Raw genomic sequence first — 24640 nt, forward strand, 5'->3', positions numbered from 1 at the left:
TTTCGACTTATAAATAAGCCCCGGCTTTAGCAAAAATCCAGCAGCATTGCCACACATCACGAGGGTAACGCGATCCTTGAATGCTTTAAAGCCAGAGGCTTTGGCTTCCTCTTTGAACAGGAAAGTTCGCGACGGCATTCTCTTCCAAAACAAGCCGGTCTCATCCATATTAAAGACTTGTTCCGGCTTGTATCCACCTTCGGCGATAATATTCTTGAACGTCTGGTTCACGTAAGTTTCAGCAGCGGCAGTGTCAGCGGAAGCAGACTCCCCATGCAGGGAAACGCTTTTCAGGGCGAAGCGTTTCTGAAACTTCGCGAACCATCCTTTGCTGGCGGAAAAACGTTTCTGAGGCTGGGAATCAGTGGATGTCCCTGGTTGAGGATCATCTGCATCATCATCATCTTCACCATGGTTGCCGTCGTCGTCTTTAGGTTCCTTTACAGCAAAATTCTCATATAAGCTCAAAGCCTGTTTGGATGGTGTTCGTATCCAACGCTATGTTCTTCTTCCGGCAGTCGGCAATCCACACAGCTAAAGCACCTTCCATGCGTACGATCGTTTTATTAAGCGTTGTAACGATTCGCTTCGCTGATCTGCTAAAGGTGATTGCAGCCGTCTTTCTAATGTTCGCCTCGTCCTTCTTGATATAGCGAACAGTAGATTCGTTGATGCCAAAATGGCGGCCAGCGGCCGCGTAACTTCTACCATCTTTTAACATGTCGAGAAGGGTAACCTTCTCAGCTATCGTCATCATCCTTCGGTGGCGTTTAGGCTCACTACCAGCCTTAAGAGAAGCAGAACGCTTGGGAGCCATTACAGTAGGATTTACAGTAACAAAAAGTTCAACTTAAAAAAGTCGCACACAGCACAGATTCACAAACTTAAGAACGTCTACTCAGCGATACGCGGTAACAGAGGGTGGACGATCCAGCCCCGCGAGAACTTAGATGCTGCGGGTAGGAGATGATGGCAAAACACCAATCACAGGCTAGATAACAAAACTTGAGTTCTGATTCGTCATCTATCAGCGCTTGAACCAATCACAACCCGTCTTACAGTACTATGATGCGTAGGTTACCAACTCATAGAAGATGCCCCGCGCATACCGAACTTACGTAGATTAAGTAAATACCGTAATAATAATAAATAATGATAATAATACAGTACAGTACCGTAATAATAATAATAATGATAATAATAATAACAATAATAATTTTATTAACAACAACAACAATAATAATAATAATAACAATAATAATAATACAGCTTTACGTACGCTATTTTACGCCTCTCTCTCTCTCTCTCTCGTACGCTTATTCGAAATGTGATTTTTGCAACAAAGAATATTATTGGATGCAGTACTACGTACGTATACATACAAAAGATTCATGGAAAAGAAGCACATCCATTACATTTGTAGTACAGTAGTAGCCAACAGCAGCCTTACACCATTCTAATATGGTATGACTGCATCTGATTTGCGTTTCATGTTCGATTTAATTTTACTACGTACTGTATACAGTACTGAATTATCGTATGATCACATTCTCTTTTCGTGTTTTATTTCTTTCTGTGCTGAATTATATATCATATGTAATGCAATGAACAATCAGTAAGAACAGATATTACTAATTACAGTATTAATGGAATTACAGGCAACAAAATATCGTATTTGGTTGTCTTCAGATTTCGCGGTATTTTCGAATTTTCCGGAAAATCCGCGATATGTATATATATATGGGTTATGGGAAAACCCCGCGAAGTGGTGAATCCGCGATTGTCGAACCGCGAAGTAGCGAGGGTTCACTGTATATCAAATATATATATATATATATATATATATATATATATATATATATATATATATATAATATATATATATATATATATATATATATATATATTTCTTAAAAATAGAATAAGCACTGAAAACGCATAAAAATTAAATGATTCCAAATTACTAGTTTCATCACCCAATTACCAACTGCACACCCCCAAAAAACGATATCTCCCAAACTTCAATTTGGCAACCCCCTCAATGCTGTGCCCAGGGACGTATGTCTCCCCCCCCCCAAGGACCCCTTTCGTGACACCACTGTAGAAATCGGCTGGCCAAGAAACCCTTGAGCCTCTAAGTACCTAGAAAAGACTGATGGCTTATCAATCCAATCTGAGGACTGTTCCCACTCCACAGAAAGTAATATATTTTCATGAAGCAGAAAATGGGGAAGATGACAAACTGGTTTTTTCCATGTCAGCAGCAGAACAATTCCTGGAACCATCAATCAACCAAGATACAGAAGAGGTACTGTGAATGTAAGTGTAGAGTTGATTGAGGAAAACCCTCAGGCCATGCCATCCTTCCCCTTTGTAGTACCTCATGGGCTGTTCTACCATCTCAAGAGAGAAAGAGGGGGGATGGAAGCTCCGGATTCCCTCTCACCTGGCCAACGGAGCAATTGCTCAGTCACGGCTGAGACCACTCATCTGCTACCTGTGAACTGGTCACACTGAACTCGTGCTCCACTTGACTATCTCCAAAGTTACTAAACGCCAGGCGAGTTCCACTGCCATTTCCCGTGGAGAGGAGCAGCTGTTAGAAACCTAATAGGAGTTCTTATGAGCATTCTTCCTTCCAGACTTCTTTAACTTCTTGCAAGAAGAGAAGTCAGGATTAGTAAATACAAATGAGGAGGACAAGGAGAAAAACAAAGAAAACTAGCTTCTTCACCTTACCAATCTTTCCCAAATACACTACATACAGAGGTGTTGAGGTCTGAACGATCAACAATGACAGCACTACCATGAGAGATGTTACATGAGCTTCTTCCGTAAATACTAGCGCAAGGGGCCACACTAGCACCAGATGAACACAGGCAATACTTATTATCAAAGGCAAAACATTAACTAGGCACTATATAGGTGAAGTCATAGGTATGGGGTCTTCTCTGATCCAGCCAAGTGAGCCCTCAACACAAGGGCACATAGTGATCCTAGAAGTCTTAATGGCCAAAAACTTTTTAAATAAGACTTCAATGGTAGGCAGGGACATAGGCAAATCTCAGGGATAAACCAGAGTATATTCCTCACCTGATGAGGAAGACATTGCTCCCAAAACTGAGCCCGAGGAGTACCCGTATGTGTCACACAGGGTCTATCTTAAGAAGGGGGAAGAAAGGAATAAAAAAGATCCTTCGAGATCAAATCTTGGGTATTCCTTAAGGGTAATGTTGGAGAAGTCTTTTGAGGACTTTTCCTCTTCTCCCCAAACTTTGTCAACAGATCGGATTATCATAAATAGATAATCATCACAGAGGGAAAACTACAAGACACGCACCATACACAGGGCAGAAAGTATATAGGGATCTATAGAGATTTTAAACATACCTACCACATGTCTTGGCTTATTCTGGGCACTTCACATTTCACACCCATTTTGATCCAAAATGAGAATTGACTAAAATCTATGCAAAGGACAAATAAAAGTAAAGAAGAAAAGATCCAACAGCAAGCCTATGTTTGAGGAAACAGTTATCCATTCTCATGTTATGCAGCCAGTCAAAAATGGCTTGACTTTATAGCACAAGAGGCTAAGACTATCCCCTTCCTATACCTGTCTTTACCTAACTATTGTGTTAAGGATTCACTGGCCATTCCATTTGTTCATGCTGAATTATCTCCCATCTCAATGGACTCAGGTTTGTTTTCATGTAGGAATAATTACCCATCTTGAAAGCCTCACAACCTTATAATCAATTGCTTAGAATTGTGATGGCAAAAGCTTCTTTTTTGGGCTCGGCCATGTCATCCTGATGGAAGGTTCCTTTAGGTAGACTTTCTAAGGGATATTTGCTACAGTGATACTCCCAGAGAAATAAACCGAAGGTTTCCAGGATTCTAACTTCTGGCGTGAGTATCCAGTTAAGGATATCGCATAATATCAGGGGACGTATTTTTAGATACGACACAGCAATCTTCACCCCGAATGGATTTAACTCTTTGATGTAAGGGGGAAGAGTGGCGAAAGAAAGGGGGTGCCGATCTAGGTACCCGGTGGACCTCCTATCCATACTACTACCGGCCACCATTCCTTTTACTTGTAGCGTATAAGCTAGGTGTTCCCCAAAAGTGTTGCCACTGTTTCACTGTTTTGTTCCAAGTTTTCGGAATAATCATGCAATCTCCAGCATCTTCATCCTCTGGAAAGTTGAGTACGGTATTCATTATTTCCTGTGTATAATTTTAAGCTCCCTTCTCACTGTTAAATTTGAATAATTTAAGTGGATTCGGTTGAGCGTTGCCATGACCGGAGGCGGCCATTTTACGACCGCTGTCGCCGAATATCATTACATTTTATTTAGTTAGTAAGGCGACAATTCCCAGTATTTAGCTATAATATTAGCTAGTTAGGCATATTATACAAGTGAAGATCGTGCATACATAAAAATTATTATTCCTCTTCCGATTATGTAACTTAACTTTTCGTATTCGGCGGGAGCCCCGGCCGTACCAACCTTCCTGGGAACCCCGGCGGTACCAACATGGCCATGGTTCCTTCCAGAGCTAGGTTAGCCTCGCTTATATATACGTTAGTAAAGTAACTTCCCACGTTCAGCTTCACCCTATCATTCATTATTAATTCAGGTGAGGATTTACATCCTCTGGAATTACAAATAATGTTCAATATTCTCTTTTAAAGAAAAGAAGCTAAACCCCTCCTCCCTCCCTGAGTACCGCCGCCATTACAGGCGGCAACCACTGTCTTTCCTCATTGCCGTCGAGTAGAACTCCAGTCTTGGGTTAGATAGTAACTAAACACCGTCTTTCTTCATTGCCGCCAAGTACCCCAGCTTTGGGATACAGGTAGATGGTAATTAACTCAGGGTGCCCTTGTCTTGCCACCGACGATATTGCCAGCAAAGGAATCATGTTTCCTCTGCCATCGTCGGCACAGGAAACCGCACTTCCCCAGTCCACTGTCAGAGGTAGGCGGCATACCTGCCGCCACCTCTCCTCCAGTGAACTATAAGACTCTTTCCCTTCTCCCTTCCTTTAATGTCGGCATAGCCGACACAACATTCTTTCGCCGGTATTCTGACAGTCACCCTGGGTTGCCAGGTTGTCTGCGTTGCCGGCCGGGACCCTACCAGCGGCAGTTAACCCAGCCGCCTTAGCCATACTTCTCCTAATGTCCTTCCTTCACCAGAAGTGAATGTCACAGGGGGAAGATTGAGCCGGCCCTGATGGGTGCCAGTGGGAAATCCACCATACTTTTGAGAAGTCTTCAGTCCTCTCTTGGTCTGCCACCCACAATTACTGCCGTCGGCAGTACAGCTGGCGCCAGGCCTTTTGTGGATGGATGGAAGCTAGAATCAGAAAGATTCTTACCCCTTCCATTAGAACTCTCATTCTGGCAAGGAGACAGTAGGGGGCATGATAGTCCTCCTACACTTCCAATTGTTGTGTTAAACCATAATAAAAGGAAACTCTCCTTCCCTAAGGCTTTCTCTCTCTCTATCGGTTAGTGCCGCCAGGTACTAACCTAACCCCGGTAGTACACCGGCTGAACTACAGTATACAAAAAATACAGTAGTACAATTATTTTCTAACATACTCTGTGTTTCCTTTCACAGTCTATAGTTGGGACCACAATATAATGTTGAGGTTGAGTAATCCCTCAACACCCAGATGAATCCTTTGATCATCGGGACCCTATTTAATCACCTATCAGTGTTAATATTGCAGGTAGATTATGTTAGTATAGCACTTGCTAACCTTTTATTCTAGTCCCTAGAGGTACTCCTACCTCATATTCTCCCTATCAAGGAACTAAAATATTAACTACTGACGGAGGTCTCAGCAATGACATGTGAGAGGAAACACAGATATGTGTCTTTTCTAATTCCTTTCAAGCTTACTATCCTAAGCTATCATAAACAATAGTAATTACTATTGTTGATAAAAATTGTATGCTTTTATATCACTGATATAAAAGATTATAGACTCATTGAGCCCCTTTTCCTTTACAGGAGGAGCCAATGGAGAAGTATGCAGTCTTAGCCTACAACCACAAAGGCAAAGACTTTTGTGGCTACACGAAGTGCTGGACTCATGACCCCTGCTGCATCGTGTCGGGAGTCCTCAAGTATTGGGACCCGAAGTTGCCCTACCTGTTTGTCCCTGCTGGCCAACGGCTTCGGAGAAGCTCCCTCAGTCAACATAGAGTCTAGAGATACAGCGAGGCAGACCGTTCGTGTATAGGTAAGCAGATTTCAAAAGAATTTTTCAGGGACCGTACTTACCCAGCAACTCACTAAGGTGCCTACTGCTCCCCAAGGCTCTACCAAACGCGGTGGGACCCCAGGAACAGGTCCTGTCTTCCCTCATACAACTGAAGATTGATGCAGACATAAAAAAGGCACTGGAAGGCATGGACATCCACCAAGAACGGATGTGTGTGTCAGAAGTGTTCACCGACACAGAATAGGACCTACTGCAAGAAGGCCCTGAAGAAGACGTGGATCTACCACGCACGGAGGAAGTAGGATCCGTTTCGACGGTAACTGATGACCCTCAGTTCACCGTGACGGAATACCAACCTATGCCGTCAACCTCTTCAACCCCAACTCCTCAACCAACTACACAGGTCGATAAGAGCGAAGCACTCCTCACGTCGATCCAGGAGATGTTGGAATCGTTCCGGAAGGAACAGGAAGCAATGAAGCAACCTATCCAACAGAACAAGAGACAGATACAGGAAAGGGACCACCCTGGAACTTCCAGGGGCTCTATTAAACCCCTTAGAGTAACAGATCTCCCTCACTGCTCCGAAACCAACCCCCGGAGGTACGCGGAGCACATGCCCATGATGAATGGGAAGCTATCTGTCTCATAGAAGTTGGGGGCTAAACTGTTTGAATATCTTGAGTTCTGGACCAGCTTTTCAGCCTATCCAGACTGTTACGTGAGACTGGTGGATGAACTTGCGTCCCGTGAGGAAACGGTACCGAAGGAACTCATTGTCTTCGAACATGACAAGGCACGACACATACTTGTAAAGTCTTAGAAAGAAGACGGATACACCAACTCCAAAGTCTCAGCACTGAGCAAGAATCCTCCCACCTTTGTTGCTCCTTCCTCCATCTCTTTCCCCTTTTCAGAGAAAGCTCTAGAATTTGTCATTAAGGCAATCCAAGAGGGCAAATCCAGCCCATTTCTAGAGGAATGCAAAACATTCTCTCTGACAATGCCTACCTGCGAGGAGAAGTGGAAAGACGTCCATCTAACCATCTCCGTCTCGAAATTGGATCCAGAGATAGCAGGCCAGCAGTTCAATGAGAACCTCCCGGAGTTGCCATATCATCTTCTGAGAGATCAGGTGACGAAAGAGAGACTAGCGGCCTCCCTTTCTCATCAGAACTGCCTGGAAATGTGCGCAGGCCTACACAATGCCCTAGAAATGAATGTTTTCCTGGCTAAGTCTCACATGGACACCCTTGTGAAGGACTTATATGCTTTCATCGTCAAAAAGGACCTATAGAGAGCACATGTTTGCCTCGGCAACAGTGAAACACGAACCCAGGAAACTGATTTCATCGTGTATCTGGGGCAAGGACCCTTTCCCACAGGAAGCGGTCCGAGAAGTCATAGCCAAAGCAGCTACGAAGAATAGGAACCTTCTCCAAAAGTGGGGAATGACATCAAAGAGGAAATCCTCCTCAGACGGAGATCCTCAACCTAAGAACAAAAAGGTAAGGAAACCACGTAAACCTGTGAGATGGAACAGAACTCCACCCCGCTTTCCAGAATTCTTCCAACACTCCACCCCCTTGTTAGAAGAATATACCTCAGAACTCTTGAACAAGAAGGTAATATGGAAAGTGAAGTCCATCAAATTCCAGGGAAGGCTGTTTTGTGTTCCCAAGAAAGACTCAGACAAACTCAGTCATTCTAGACTTGTCTCTACTCAACAAGTTCATCGAGAACTACAAGTTCAGGATGCTTACTTGGCAACACATAAGGACCCTTCTACCAAAGGGAGCAAACAAAGTCTCAATAGACCCAACAGATGCTCACTGGCATCTTCTATTGAGCCACTCTTTCTCCTCCTACCTAGGATTCATGCTATAGAAGAAGTTATTCTTCAGACCAATGCCCTTCGGACTGAATACAGCCCCAAGGATATTCACGAAGCCGGCAGACACAATCGTCCAGCAGCTGAATCAATTACTAGCATATCTAAACGATTGACTGGTATGGGCAGCATCCAAGACTACTTGTCTGCAGGCAGCCAACAAGGTGATTCAGTTTCTGGAACACCTGGGCTTCAACATCAATCGCAAGAAGTCTCGCCTTCCTCCAGCTCAAAAGTTCCAATGGCTAGGAATCCAATGGGACTTAAAGTCACATCACCTCTCCATTCCATCCAAGAAGAGGAGAGAGATAGAGGGATCTGTCAAGAGACTAATCCGTCACAAGAGGATTTCAGAATGCCAACAGGAAAGAGTATTGGACTCTCTCCAGTTTGCGTCAGTGACAGACCCGGTGCTGAAAGCACGTCTTAAAGGATGCGTTAAGTCTGGAGAAGATACGCATCAAACGCTCGAAGAGTTCAACCAAGGTTGACCCCGACCCAACTGCGAACACAGTTAAGGCCGTGGTCAACAGCCAAGAGCCTAGCACGAACAATTCCCCTGCAACCACCACAACCTTTCATATCAACGTTTTGGAAGCTCTGGCAGTCTTCCTGATGTTGAAAAGATAATCCCCTCACAGAAGAATCCACATCAGATTGACTCTGAGCAATGAAGGGATAGCAAAATGTCTAAATTGACAAGGTGGCCATTCTCACAAGAGAAAAGTGCAAAGGAATTGGTCGCACTAGTTCAAAACCTTTCACCTCGGAAAAAGTCCAGGAATTGCAGACCGACCTCTTCGTAACGAGCAACAACAAGAAACTACCTCGTTACGTAGCTCCTTTTATGGACCCTCAAGCAGAAGCGATAGACGCCATGTCCCTCGACTGACACAGGTGGAATCGCATTTACCTGCTTCCACCAACCAATCTCCTGCTAAGAGTCCTCGATAAGCTAAGATCCTTCAGAGGGACAGCAGCAATAGTGACCCCCAAGTGACCCAAAAGCAATTGGTACCCTCAAGTTCTAAGCTGTTTCCTCTGCCGAACCCAGTTTTACCCCCAACTGGTCCAGAAGTCAACTGTCTACGCTTCATCCTCGAGAACCAACAACCTACATCTCCTGATTTTCTCGCCCTAGCAGCGAACAAAAAGTTGGAATCTCGAAGGATAAAGTTGACTTCATTGAAGAGTATAAGTCAAGTTCGACTAGGAGACAACATGAATCATCTTGGAAGAAATCGGTGTCCCTTGTGAAAACAAGGAAACCAACGGAAATATCGATAGATTTCTGTCTCGCTTTCTTCATGCACCTACACGAACAAGGCCTGGCTTCCACCACGATTACCGCGTATAAGTCGGCCCTGACTAGACCACTTCTGTATGCTTTTGAGGTGGACCTCACTAGTGAAAATTTCAATAAGATTCCAAAAGCATATGCTAGACTCAAGCCGACACCTCTCCAAAGCCCATCACGTGGCCTTTGGACAAAGTCTTGCACTATGCTTTGAACATAAACAATGATCATTGTACTCTAAAGGACCTAACACAAAGTCATCTTACTGTTTGCAATAGCCTCAGGGGCTTGAGTTAGTGAAATAGTGGCCTTATCCAGAGACGAAGACCATATTCAGTACCTAGACACAGGAGAACTGAACCTTTTTCCTGATCCTGCCTTTCTTGCTAAGAATGAGCTACCCACTAAGATGTGGGGTCCTTGGAGAATCTGCTCATTGAAGGAAGATGTCTCTCTATGCCCAGTAGAGTGTCTAAAGGTCTATCTTCGAAGAACTTCAGACTTCAAGGGAGGACAGCTCTTCAGAGGCGAAACTTCATAATCAAACCTATCCCTAAGACAACTGAGAGCAAAGCTCACCTACTTTATTCGCAGAGCGGATCCTGACAGTTCACCCGCAGGTCACGATCCAAAGAAAGTTGCTTCTTCGTTGAATTTCTTTCAAAACATGGACTTTGGAAGACTTCGCTCATACACTGGGTGGAGATCATACAGGGTCTTTTTACAAACACTATGCGAGGCAAGTACATGAAATAAAACAATTTTGTGGTGGCGGCGGGTAGTGTTATAAAACCCGTCGTCTAGCGCTGCGATGAACAGTGAACTGCTCTGGGACTTTCCAGTGCATCGGGTGCATGGGTACAAGTGCAAATCACAACGATGATTAACACACTGTTCCATACTGGTGCATAGGCTATCTGACCAATAACACCAGGGCCGAGTGAACATTTGCGTCAAAGTGTTTAGGCATTCCCAAAGTCTGTACAAGATCTGGTTTCACATTTCCATTGAGTGGCATTATTACGATAATGAAATTACATATTTTTTCTACAAGAAAAAATATGGACCTTGATGTGTTTTCAATGCTGGATCAGATTTATTCCCTATCGTAACTACATTTGATAATCTAGTTGCAAGGTAAAAATACTAAATGTATTTGCGTCATATTGCTGCTATCTCAGTTGCAGACAAATAAAACATGCTAGAGTTTTAATTAAACCCTAGAAGGGCACAACTTGAAATCAGGATACAGATTTCCAAGGTATGTGAAAGGTAATCTCTAAAGTTTTACCTTCCGTTCATACGGAAATTCAAGCCTTGAATCCTTATCGTCGATGTCGACACTTTCCCTCCAGGGGGCAGGAAGCACTAACCCAGTTCCAGGTTTAGTGGAAATGACAGGTAACTGGAATTGCATATACAGGTCTAGAAGGTAGAAGGCACACACACAAATCCACAGATATAGTACTTTCAAGTTATTTCTCTAGTATGCTTCCATCAGGACGACACGGCCGAGCCCAAAAAACGGATTTTGAGCAAAGTGGTAATCTATCTTTGGGTGAGAGTGCCAAGTCGTCCTGATAGACCCACCCTTTTGCTGACCCCACCCTAAACTACTCTATCTGCGGCTATTCCTGCTTAAAGACAAGTAAAAGGAATGGTGGCCGGTAGTAGTACAGATAGGAGGTCCACTGGGTACCGAGATCGGCACCCCCTTTCTTTCACCACTTCCCCCTTCCATCAAAGAGTTAAATCTATTCGGGGTGAAGATTGCTATGTGTCGTATCTAAAAATACGTCCCCTGATATGCGATATCCTTAATTGGATACTCGCGCCAGGAGTTAGAATGCTGGAGATCTTGGGTTTATTTCTCTGAGAGTATCACTGTAGAAAATATCCCTTAGAAAGGCTACCTAAAGGAACCTTCCATCAGGACGACATGGCACTCTCACCCAAAAATGACAAATTCGGAGATAATTTGTATTTTTCCTAACCATACAAACCTTAGCTATTTACACTGGGTTTACCTTTTAGCGTAGCTGAAATGACGAGCCAATAGTTTTTAACGAGGGTTAATTAACCCCGCGCTAGTTAGCGGGGGTAGGGGAAGGGATAGCTTGCTACCCCTCCCCCCCCACACACCGGTGATTTGCTTCACTTCACTTAGAGGTAGGACTTGACTTGGGGGCCAGGGCTGGCGGGCAAATATGTGTAAATAGCTAAGGTTTGTATGGTTAGGAAAAATACAAATTATCTCCGAATTTGTCATTTGTTCCGTAACCGAAATACAAACCACGCTATTTACATTGGGTGACTTACCCCTTAGGAAGGGTGGAAAGTCCCCAGCCTTACTGACTTCGGCTTTGCCCGGGGGCTCCATCCCTCAGTGAGTAGCACTTGAGAGAAGGAGCCCCTGCACCTCACCAGTTCCTTGCTGCGCTAGGAACGAGTGGCCTACGTAAGTTGTGTGTGGAGGAAAGTGTGACTCGTCCTATGAAGTTGACCTTGAGACCTTTAGATAGGAATCTAGGATAGGACGTTCCCAATACCACCTCGTCAGGGTATGGGGGACGCAACAGTATTAAGCTTAATACTAGGAGCACAAGGAAGCATGGGTTACCTGCGGAGGTCGAATTCAGCTATGCGAGGACCAGGATGCTGCTACCCTAAGAGAGGGGAGAATGAAGAAAGAAGTAAGGGTCAGACATACCCTTTCATTCACGCAGACTAAAACCGGGTAACAACGCCCTCAACCTACTGCTACTTGTCCATAAAGGAGCCTGAGGCTAGACCAGCTGTTGTGCAGCCACCACAGGGCCGATAGAAAAGGGATTTTGACGAAGGAAAAATCTATTTCTGGGGAGAGACCTGTGACGCCCGGCGAAAAAGTCCTTCTTTGTACTTTTTCTGATATAAATCTTCCAAATATACCAGAGAAAATTAAAAGCATGGAATGCAGAGGTTACAACCCTCGCGCGAGCACCTTGTTGGTGTCGTATATCTAACAAGGGCGTTTGTAAAACACTATTCACAGGCTGTCTTCCATTTAGATAATCCCTTCATCAAAGGGGGAGGGCCGTGACAGGCCCTAGAGAATACAGTTGGGTTACCCTACCGACACCCACCACTCGCGCTCACTAGGCCATCCTTCTGTTTTGGACTTGCCAGCAAAGTTGATAAGTGTTTTGCCCAGTGTTTTTCGAAGTGATTGTCGTTAATTCAACATGACTGACGTTGATACTTCACCCTTACCAATGTTAAGTACCATAGTTTGTTTTGGCAGCTTTTGACAGTACCGGGCATTTGTTCTGTTTCCAATATGGTGGTTTTTAGTTTTGGAAGCGATTGTCTTGCCGAGGTATCGGCAGCCATTTTGGGTTATGTTCGCTTCGGTAAATATTCTAGTTAATTTTGCCCATCTGGTACTCTGTCATCTTGGTTATATCACTTACGTTTTATGGCCTTTTAGTGTTTTCATTAATTTTTACTATGGTATTTATTTGCTTGCAAGTCCAATTTGGACCTACGAAGAATAGCGATTTAAAGAATAGCGAATTAAAGTTTAGCGATTTAGTCTGTTAGTTTGTTCTCGCCTCAGAGGCTTCGATTTAGACTATATCCTTGTTTTTTTGTTACGTTATTCTTCGTTCTTGGTTATTACTAAGAAAAGCAATCAATTTTATTAATGTTCTTGTTTTATTGTGTGATGTTAGTTTTTTATTATGTAACCTTGAGAGCGAAAACAGAGACTGCTCGTTCCCTGTTCTACAGATATGAGTTATCCCTTCTCTCATTTTCTTTGTTAGCTCGAGTAAGAGAGGTGAATTTCCCGTTCTCCGTTTTTATACGATCACGAGTTATTCAAGCCTCCTCTTAGTATCAGAGTTGATGATAGTACGTTTAATATTATAAACGTTTTTATTGATGTGGTTACTGTTAATATAGCTAACACTATTAATAGGTACGTTAGTGTATGAGTCATTAATTGGGGTCGTTTTATACCGACACCCTTAGCTCCGGAGTTATGCTTAGCTCCGCCTTGAGTTATGCTCCGCTATATGGATACTCATTGGGTGAGAACTAGTTAACGTTCAGGAGCAGATTTTTGGAGTGCAACGGTGAAATCCGGCACTCGGACTCCGGCTGAAGCCTTTTACACACGAACCTTTGTCATGTTTGATCATAATTACACCGTTACGGCCGGCTTCACGGGAGATAACACAATCATTCATTGAGGTTAATGTTATCGTACCGGGAACGGTCACGATATCACGGTGACGGGCCTTTGCTACCGGATCTCCGGTACAAACAGAGATCAAGCAGACGGCCAGAACCGGAGTTAACAATGTGATACCAATGAAGACTTCACAGTTTCATTATTACGGTCCCTTTTTCATCGAATCTCCGGCTTCACTGGAGATAACACAAACATTCAGTATTAGAGAATGTTATCGTACCGCTGAGGATCACGTTTTCACGATGACGGACCTTTGTCACTAGTTCTCCGTTACAAACAGAGATCAATCAGACGATCAGAATCAGGGTATGAACCCCTTTTTCATAAATAATCACAATATCGTTATTACGATCCTTTTCATCGAATCTCCGGCTTAACCAGATATCGTACAGGCGATCAGCATTGAGGTTAATATTAGTTTTCCTCTGGTGTTCACGTTGTCACTATGACGGACCTTTGTACCGGGGATTGTTACCGGAGCTCCGGTACAGACAGAGCTCACTCAGACCACGGGTGGCCAATCTCTTGTTTTGCTGTAAAGGAAAGGATTTAACATGAATACAAAGTAAACTGTACTTACTTTAATGACACTTTGAATTTGCGTTGGTAATATTCATTAGTTATTCTTGAAAGTCCAAATAAAAATATATGAACATAACTATGCCTATATTTATGCATATATTTAATTCTAACAATGTATAAATATGGATAAATATCCATACAACATCGTGTTCAAATAGAAATAAATTGATTATGCCTATATTTATGCATTTTCAATTCTAACTATGCCTAAATATGAATAAATATCCATACAACATAGTGTTCAAATAGAAATAAATTGATTGTGCCTATATTTGTGCATATTCAATTCTAACTTTACCTGCGTCACAGAGGAGTTTCTCTTGAAGGCCAGGGACGTAGCAACACCCCTGACATCTTGTGCCCTAGGGCGACGTGACGGAGGAGGGTCTGGATTCAAGGCGTGGTGGATAACCCTTCGAATCCAAGCTGAGATGGTGTTCCTGGTGACCCTCCTCTTTGTCCTGCCTGTGCTCACAAACAACGAGGACGGACTGCAGCCGTTCTCTTCAAGTAGTACCTCAGACACCTCACTGGACATAGCAGCTGGTCTGGGTCGCTTGTTACAGAGCGGAGACTCGCGATCCTGAAAGAGTCGAACCGAGGATCCGGCACTCCAGGATTCTGAGTCTTGGCCACAAACTCAGGGACGAACCTGAACGTTACCTCCCCCCATCCCCTTGAATGGGCGATGTCGTACGAGAGACCATGAAGTTCGCTAACCCGCTTGGCCGAAGCCAAAGCGAGCAGGAAAGCCGTCTTTCAAGACAGGTGGCGATCGGAGGCCTGGCGTAATGGTTTGAAGGGAGGTCTCTTAAGAGCCCTGAGGACCCGAACCACGTTCCAAGGAGGAGGTCTCACTTCCGACTGGGGGCAGGTAAGCTCATAGCTACATATGAGTAGAGAGAGTTCTAGTGAGGAAGAAATGTCCACGCCTTTCAGCCTGAAAGCCAAGCTTAAGGCTGAGCGATAGCCTTTCACTGCCGAGACCGAAAGACGCATTTCCTCCCGCAGATATACGAGGAAGTCCGCTATTGCTGGAATAGTGGCATCGAGTGGAGAGATACCCCTCCCACGACACCAACCACAAAAGACTCTCCACTTCGCCTGGTAGACTCCCTCAGAGATCTTTCGCAGGTGCCGAGACATTCTCTCCGCAACCTGTTGCGAAAAGCCTCTCTCCGTGAGGAGACGGTGGACAGTCTCCAGGCGTGAAGCCGAAGCGAGGGACGTTGGAGTGGGGTTGTCTGAGAAGCTCGTGTCGTGGAGGAAGTTCCCTCGGAAGCTCCGTCAGGAGCTGCAGAAGGTCCGGGAACCATTCCGCGTGATGCCATAGCGGAGCTACCAGAGTCATCGAACAGTTGACCGATAGTCTGGCCCTGTTGAGCACCCTTCTCATCAGACAGAACGGTGGGAAGGCGTACACGTCGATGTTGTCCCACCGTTGCTGGAAAGCATCTTGCCAGAGAGCCTTGGGGTCCGGGACTGGGGAGCAGTATAGAGGCAGCTTGAAATTCAACGCTGTCACGAACAGGTCCACGGTCGGGGAACCCCACAAAGTCAGGACTTTGTTGGCTATCTGAGGATCCAAAGACCACTCGGTACTCACTATCTGCGAGGCCCAGCTCAGACTGTCGGCGAGCACATTCCTCTAGCCAGGAATGAAGCGAGCTGATAGTGTTATCAAGTGGACTTCGGTCCACCTCAGAATTTCTACTGCAAGATGGGATAGCTGCTGCGAAAAAGTGCCACCCTGCTTGTTGATAGAAGCCACTACCGTACTGTTGTCGCTCATCACCACCACGGAATGACCCGCCAGAGTCCGTTGGAACTGTTGAAGAGCCAGAAAAACGGCCTTCAACTCTAGCAGGTTGATGTGCAGGCACTTTTCTAATTCTGACCAAAGGCCTGAGGTCCTCTGGTTCAGAACGTGCGCCCCCCACCCTTCTTTTGACGCGTCCGAAAACAGAGTCAATTCCGGGGGGAGGACGAGAAGACTCACACCCTTTCGCAGGTTCTCGTCGACCAGCCACCACCGCAGGTCCGTCCGTTCCATAGATCCTATCGGGACCAGAAAGTCCGGAGAATCGGATCCTTGATTCCACCGGGACTTGAGCCGCCACTGTAGGGATCTCATCCTGAAGCGGCCGTTGGGAACCAGACGAGCCAGGGAGGACAGGTGACCTAAGAGACGCAACCACGATTGGGCGGGAAGCTCTTCTCGCCTGAGGAAGGGTTCCGCCACCTTTCTCAGCCTTGCTATCCTGTCGTCTGATGGAAAGGCTTTGTGGAGATTGGTGTCTATCAGCATGCCTAGATAAACCAGTCGTTGGGACGGCTGCAGAGAGGACTTCTCGAGGTTTACCACGATCCCCAGATCCTGGCAAAGACCTAGAAGCCTGTCTCAGTGCCGAAGAAGGGTCGACTCCGAGTCTGCTAGGATCAGCCAGTCGTCCAGATAGCGAAGGAGACGAATGCCGTTCCTGTGCGCCCAAGATGAAATCAGGGTGAACACTCTGGTGAACACCTGAGGAGCTGTGGAGAGACCGAAACACAGCACCTTAAACTGGTAGATCTTGTCGTCTAGGCAGAATCTCAAGTACTTCCTGGAAGACGGATGGATTGGGATCTAGAAGTACGCGTCCTTTAGATCCAGTGTGACAGGAAGTCTAGAGGTCTCACCGCAAGTCTGACCGTGTCCGCTGTCTCCATGCTGAACGGAGTTTGCTTGACAAACTCGTTCAGAGTCGAGAGGTCGATGACAGGTCTCCAGCCTCCAGACGCTTTCTTTACAAGAAAGAGTCGACTGAAGAAGCCTGGGGAGCCGTCGACGACCTCCTGGAGAGCACCCTTTTTGAGCATGGTCTCGACTTCCGCCCGAAGGGCCAGCCCCTTTGCCGATCCCGTGGCATCCCTTTGCCCCGTAGGGACTTTTGCCTGTCGGGTGACGAGGTCAGGTTGCTGAACATCTGCCCCAGAAGGTGAAGGTCTGGAAGGCGTAGAAGACCGATCCCCAGAGACGTCTAATGAAGCTGGAGCTGCAGGCTGTTTACAGTGAGGAGAGTCCCCTTCGGAGGAAGAAGATCCAAAAAGGCGCCTCTTAACACCCTTATAAGGAGACGGGAGGCCCTTGCGACACAGCGGACGGTGAGCCTTACGGCGAAGACGGCCACAAGGAAGATCGTCAGGACCATCAGTCCTCCGAAGGGGAGTCTCAAACAAAGCACTCCCCTTAGAGGGAAGCTGGACAGCAGAAGAGCCCGTAGGACTCCTTTCCCCCTTCGAAGGATGTACGGAAGGGGGAGGAGAGCCGTCAGCACCAACATCCCCAACTGCACCTGCAGAGGATTGCCCCGCCCCGTCGGAGGCCCCTGCCACCACGACGTCGACGATAGACAGAGGATCTACCTCTGCTATCACCGGCGACTGCTTAACGGCGGCCCCCAACTGGACAAGGTCAATTAGGGCAACCCTGGAGGGCAAGCCCTTAAGCCCCAGGGAAGCCCAAATCTGAAAAAGATCATCATTAGACAGAGATTCATCAATAACCTCCCCCGGAGGAGGAGGAGGAACTGCCCCGCTATGGGAGGCGACGCCCTCTCCCCCCCACCCAAGGCCGGGAAACAGAACTAGGGCCTGCGCTCCCACTCGGCCGACTCTCCTTAGGAGCCGAACGAGGGGGAGCTTCGGAGGAGGTTTGGGCGGCGAAAGAAGAGTCCCGAGAACCTTCCTCCTTCAAGGCAACCCCGGAAGGAGAACGGTCTCTCTTGGACTTCTTCTTACGCCGGCGGCCAAACCTCTCCCACTGGGAGGCAGACCACTCCCTGCACTCACTACACTTATTTTCTTGATCACAACGTCGGCCTCGACACTGCGGGCAAAGGGTGTGAGGATCCGTGTCCATGACCGACATAAAAGTACCACAAGGGCGGCCGGCAATTCCAGGGCACGTACGCATAGTAATAATAAAGGTGGTCAACTTCTAACACACACACACACAACTGAAAGAAAAAGCAGAAAAAAGATTAAAGGCTCTCAACGAGGACGATGGACAGACACGTCTGTTCATCGCCGGAGCCAAAAGTGAAGTGAAACAAATCACGGTGTGTGGGGGGGAGGGGTAGCAAGCTATCCCTTCCCCTACCCCCGGTAACTAGCGCGGGGGTAATTAACCTCGTTAAAAACTATTGGCTCGTCATTTCAGCTACGCTAAAAGGTAAACCCAATGTAAATAGCGTGGTTTGTATTTCGGTTACGGAACAATTAGATTTTTCGCTTTGCTTAAAATCCGTTATAAAACATGTGTAAGAAAGGTTTCATGTACAACTAATAAAAAATTCTGACCCATATTCTCAAGACCATTTCAATCTATGGTAGATATATAGTAAATTATTGATAGTATACCATAATCAATAATAAAGCATCACTTACCGTCATTAGTTTATGCACAATCGGAATTGCATAAGTTAAAGTTTTCCCAGATCCAGTCTGTGACTTGATTAGTGTGTCTTTCCCTGCTAATACATGTGGTATGCTCCTCTGCTGAACAACAGTCATTGAAGTAAAGCCATACTTCTTTAAATTTGAGATCTGAAAATAACCTTCTTTTATTTAAATTCAAATAATTCTTACAATACTAATTCTTCACACAGGGACCTATAACTAGTCATATGACTTAAGTAGGGTTATCAGACAAACAAAACCAAATTAAGGGGGCTGGACGGCTAATGCCGTTTTTCAAAGACAGGACTTTGACATCCATGCCACTTAATAAGGTAACTTAGGACATCTCTAAACTGCATAGGATATTTGCCTCCGACATTCGGTTTTGCGACACCAGGATAATTTATAATGAAAATTAGTGTTTTTTAAATTATATCTCTTCCTTAATACTTAATATTAAGACCTGGGATTACTACCCTATATAGACCTGATGTAGACCTCCAATCACATTAGAGGGTTTTTTTTAAGTCATAATTTTGCTAGACATGAATTTTTTCATTATGGTATAAAAATAAACCCAATTCATCAGGGAAGAAACTAAGAAAAAAATATAAAACAAAATTTGGAAAAAAAGGGCCTATTTGATTGTTTTATATCTTTCTAAGTTGTATAGCAAATTTCAATGCTATATCTTTAAAACTATGGGAGAAGATAGACTTTGAAGGTCAAAGAGTATAGTTTTGAGATATGGGCGTTCAAAGTTTTTTTTGCATTTTTACAAAGATAATATTAATAAATCCTGATTATTAAAAATTGATGCTCCATTTTGGATATTAATAAACCAAAACAATGTTATTTTTCATAATTTAATCCTAAATGAAGATCCCTTTGCTCAACATCTTGCTTCTTGGGGCACTGTGTCAGGCGAGACAGTCGTTCTTTCATCCACAACACACTCTCTCTCTTCTTCACTAACTCCACTAATATCGCCGCTATCATCACTTCTGAACTCTTATTAGAGCAAATTTTCTTCTTCCTTATGTTAGCGAGATATTGAAATAAATCATTCTGTATTCCTCCTCCAACAAAACCAGAAGGTAAGGGGAACACTGGATGCTGACTGGTAACATTTCAGGAACATCTGGAGCAATCACTGAGGAACCACCCCTAATGAAGTAACCTCTCTGTCAACGAAAGAAGTCTCGTCGACAAATCACAAATGAGTACAGAGACCTACTGAAGGATAGACCAAGTCTTGAAGACCTAAGCTTTTGAAGTTAACAGACTAAAGTCGGGTACCATAGGGTTTATGATTCTCTAGACATTCTTTAAAGAATCCTTTTTCCCCCTAAGATATTCGCCATCCGGTGTAGACAAAGAAGGTATGAACAATTGTTGGCTGGTCTCCTTCGATGACTAACCTGCTTCTGGTTCTCATGCTCTCAGTGCTTAAAAGGCACTAGTGCATAGCCTCTGGAAAGCAATCAAGAGAGTGTGTTTATGGTTGGCGAGGATACTTGTCAAAAAACATGCGAGCACGATGTGGTGTATCGGTATTTGTACGAATGCAGATATTTAACCTGAGAACTCACCTGTTACGATCGATATCACACAAACGAGTTGGAAGAATTTGGTCTGGAAAAATCTCATGTCCTGGACCAGTATCTTCGAATATAGAGTGAACTACGCCATGGAACAATCTCAGGGAGTCAGATGATCGCAAGCATTGAAAGATTCCGGCATTTTGGAAGACCTCTAGGATGGAAGTGTTGGGAAGGTACAGATAATAGGTGACAGGTGTACTACTTTCCTGGTGTCTCAAAAGTAATGATCAACCCCAAAGAGAGAAATTCCAACGATATGGTTCCATTCATCGTAAGCTCCACCACTTTCCTTGTGCTGGGTAGATGTCTCTGGAACTCTCAGAATAGGGAAGGAGATGAGAGCAGTGACTAACATCTTGCATGAGGGTGCGCATACTTGGTCTCATACAAAACCAAGCAGTGATAGCAGGCAAGTGAACACCTGTAATGCATACTGAAATGTATTCTCTGGTAAGGAAACTTCCTGATACAAAACCTCTTACCTTGCATATCAGATGTGAACATAACAGGATCGCCCTCCCAAGTGGATACATTCCCGGTTCGTAATGGTCAATCTTTTGACGTTCACTGAAGCGTTGTCGTTAGTGAAGTACCCAGGGGATGTCGACTCCAACATATATAACAACATTCTCAGGAAAGAAAGCAATACCAATACAAAACTGAGAGGTGAGAACGTACTAGAATTATTTTCCTGAGTGGATATGTTCTTGGAACATACCAGTAGTTTACTCTACATTCTTCAAACACTTTTTGATGGAGAAGTGTCCCAAAACCAGCAGTGATTATGCTTGGACTAACATGAGACCTAACATTGATATTATTGTAGTACCTTGTACTGAACCACCCTTATAGGGAGGGTTTGGTTTTCGTACTACGCCACTCCTCTTGTAAATCCATGTAGAGGAATCAGTCAATATCTGTGACACTCTGCCCAGTTTGTCATTGTGTGTTTTGTGACCACATCTTTCTTATCTTCAGGACCGCTGGCATTACATTTGAAGGCTTAAATACAGATGAGGAAGAATATAAAAGTGTGGAGAATTGATTTATCATGTTTTTTAACATTGTTTTGTTTGCCAGATCTTTCGAAGGGCAAAAGAAGAGAGAGAGAGAGAGAGAGAGAGAGAGAGAGAGAGAGAGAGAGAGAGAGAGAGAGAGAGAGAGAGAGAGAGAGAGAGAGAGAGAGAGAGAGAGAGTTGAATCTTTTCAATTCCAGTTTGTATCCTTTACCTCTAGACCAATTTCTGCTAAGTGTGAATATATTGTTGAAATCTACATTTGTTATTCCTTTAAGAATTTTGAATGCCTCTATTAACACTCGTCTTAGTCGTTGAGTTTGTAGATCAAATAAGTTCAAACGTTCCATTCTTCGTGTGTATCCAAATTGCCTCAGTGTTGGAACTATAGTCTATTTTTTATAGCGGTGCATATTTGCACCCACTCACAGGGGTGCCCTTTTAGCTCGGAAAGGTTCCTGATACCTGATTGGTCGGAAGTATTTTTGTCCGAACACCTTCATTGTTCTCGAATAATTACCAAGTAATGTGAATCGAAACTTATTTATTAACCTATATTTCTCCATCAGATATATCTTTTGTCAATAAACAATGTTAAAGAATAAATATATTATAAAGAATCGTCTTGGTAAGTCTAAATTTAATAACACAATCCGCCGAAGTCAACGACAGCAGCTTGTTTTCGGATGCACACTTTGTAATTTTGTAATTTTTCACATATTTTAACGCAAATTGGGATAAATTATACTCAGCATAAGTTAAACATGTTATTATAAACTTTCTATGAATACCAGAATTTACCAAATTCATGGAATTAATAAAACCCGATATTTGTGAAAACTTATGGGGAGGTAAAAGAACAGCCTGTAGCGGCCTGGCGGGAAAACGATCCCTTCTGACTTGTAGACGCAGTTTTTTTTTTTTTTCTTTCGTAATATAGTTCGGCCTATTCCTTTCAGTTTAAATAGTCTTGCATTGTCTCTCTTCATATTATTTTGCTTAGTATTTTCCCACATTCTTGTTCCTCACCTAATATCTATCTATTTTCCCGATATCACTTCTTTCATAAATGGGATATCCGCACTACGATTCCTAATTTCTTATCCTCTGTCGAAAGTGATGGCTTGAAGGGAAGCGCGTGCTAGTCTCATTAAAATAGTGTAGGGGCGGGAATAAAGAAAAAATACTATGCTTAATTTCAGGTTTACAGAATATGTTATACTTTCCACACAGCATAAAATTTATGTTGTTATTATTATTTACATGCTTACTGACGTAAGATACAAAACATAAGGAATCGTAGTGCGGATATCACATAGGCCTATATGAAAGAAGGGATATCGGGGAAAATAGATAGATATTATGTGAGGAACAGGAATTTGGGAAAATACTAAGCAAAATAATACGAAGAGAGACAATGCAAGACTATTTAAACTGAAAGGAATAGGCCAAACTATATAACGAAAAAAAAAAAAAAACTGCGTCTACAAGTCAGAAGGGATCGTTTTCCCGCCAGGCCGCTACAAGCTGTTCTTTTACCTCCCTATAAGTTTTCACAAATTTCGGGTTTTATTAATTCCATGATTTTGGTAAATTCTGGTATTCATAGAAAGTTTATAATAACATGTTTAACTTATGCTGAGTATAATTTATCCCAATTTGCGGTAAAATATGTGAAAAATTACAAAATTACAAAGTGTGCATCCGAAAACAAGCTGCTGTCGTTGACTCCGGCGGATTGTGTTATTAAATTTAGACTTACCAAGACGATTCTTTATAATATATTTATGCTTTCCTATTGTTTATTGACGAAACATATATCTGATGGAGAAATATAGGTTAATAAATAAGTTTCGATTCATATTACTTGGTAATTATTCGAGAACAATGAAGGTGTTCGGACAAAAATACTTCCGACCAATCAGGTATCAGGAACCTTTCCGAGCTAAAAGAGCACCCCTGTGAGTTAAAAAATAGACTAAACGGATTTTGAGCGAAGCGAAAAATCTATTTTTGGGTAAGATGGCCATGTCGTCCTGATGGAAGTTCCTTAAAGGCAGCTTCCTAGGGTATATTACAACTATGGCGATATTCCCAGAGAATTTACCTTAAGGTACCCAGAATTCTAACTCCTGGAGCGAGTATCCCTAAAAAAGACCTTAGGGATATCGTAAATATCAGCGGACGTATTCTTGACACGCCACATAGCAATCTATACCCCGAATAGAGTTAACACTTCGTAGGGGTCAAATGGCAAGAAAACGAAAACTATAAGAAAAAGGGGGGGAGCCGTTCGTAAGGCATCTCTCCTCCCCGTTTCGCAAGCGTGCCCTGCGCCGCTCGCGGCGCCATCTGTATTCCTTGTAGCGGGCGGGTCCATCAGGACGACATGGCCATCTTACCCAAAAATAGATTTTTCGCTTCGCTCAAAATCCGTTTTTTGGGCTCAAGCCATGTCGTCCTGAAGGAAGTATACCAGAGCATTACTGTATCTGTGGATTCTCAATACGTGCCGTACTCCTCAGGAATGTTTCTTAGTCAACTCGACTGAAAGACCTAAGATGTTACCGTTATACATCTTTTCACTAATCATAAACCATGAAAGCGCTTCCTGCCCCCTACAGGGAGGAGTCCTACTAGACTCTAGAAACGAACGAAGAGTACATATACCTATGTATGACTCACTCGCAAGCCGATACAATATAGTGGTCTCACTCTATATGAAGTAAAGCATAGTCCTTACGGAACTACAGCATCCAAGGGAAAAACCGACCAGCCCCCTGGTCGAAGTAGAATTGGACAAAAGGTTATATCTGCGTAGGATTAAACTTGCTGCCGCTACCGTCCTCTGAGAAGGATGGAGCCCTTTATGCTAAGGAAAGTATAAACCAGTGCAACAAGGCTTGCATTAAGGAACAGGCTATTATAGATATCCCCGATTAATATACATAGGCTGAATGCTCAATAATTGAAACGAAATCAATATAGGTGAAGGAGACGCAAGGTTCCCGAGAACAAGTTTATTGATTAACAATAAATAGACATGGTTACCACAATTATATACATATGATAGGTGGATGACCAACAATTTACACAAGTACTGTAGTACATGGATATATGGTTATCTGAAAGAAAAACAATCAGGTTACTTTTCACATACCAAGGTATCAAAGTTAAACGTCCATGTTACTACCCACTGACATTAGCGTCAGAAACGCTCGGCACACCTGTCTGTACTTGTGCTACAATCACCATAACGCCGGAACAGTCATTGTGGGCTCCCAGAGCCTTCACTTCTAGTTATAGCAACGCATATAACTATACACT

General features: G+C 43.9%; 1 protein-coding gene across 1 annotated transcript in view; it reads right to left on the bottom strand.

The window, feature by feature from the left end:
- The window catches only part of LOC137639544 (ATP-dependent DNA helicase DDX31-like), a 327968-nt gene that overhangs the window by 248768 nt on the left and 54560 nt on the right, over positions 1-24640 (bottom strand). The window contains exon 3 of the mRNA XM_068371811.1: positions 18682-18840. Coding sequence (XP_068227912.1) covers positions 18682-18840 — 159 coding nt within the window. The remainder of the gene's footprint in view (positions 1-18681; positions 18841-24640) is intronic.

Source organism: Palaemon carinicauda, chromosome 4 (genome assembly GCF_036898095.1).
Source record: "Palaemon carinicauda isolate YSFRI2023 chromosome 4, ASM3689809v2, whole genome shotgun sequence".
In the NCBI taxonomy this organism is placed as follows: Eukaryota; Metazoa; Arthropoda; class Malacostraca; order Decapoda; family Palaemonidae; genus Palaemon; species Palaemon carinicauda.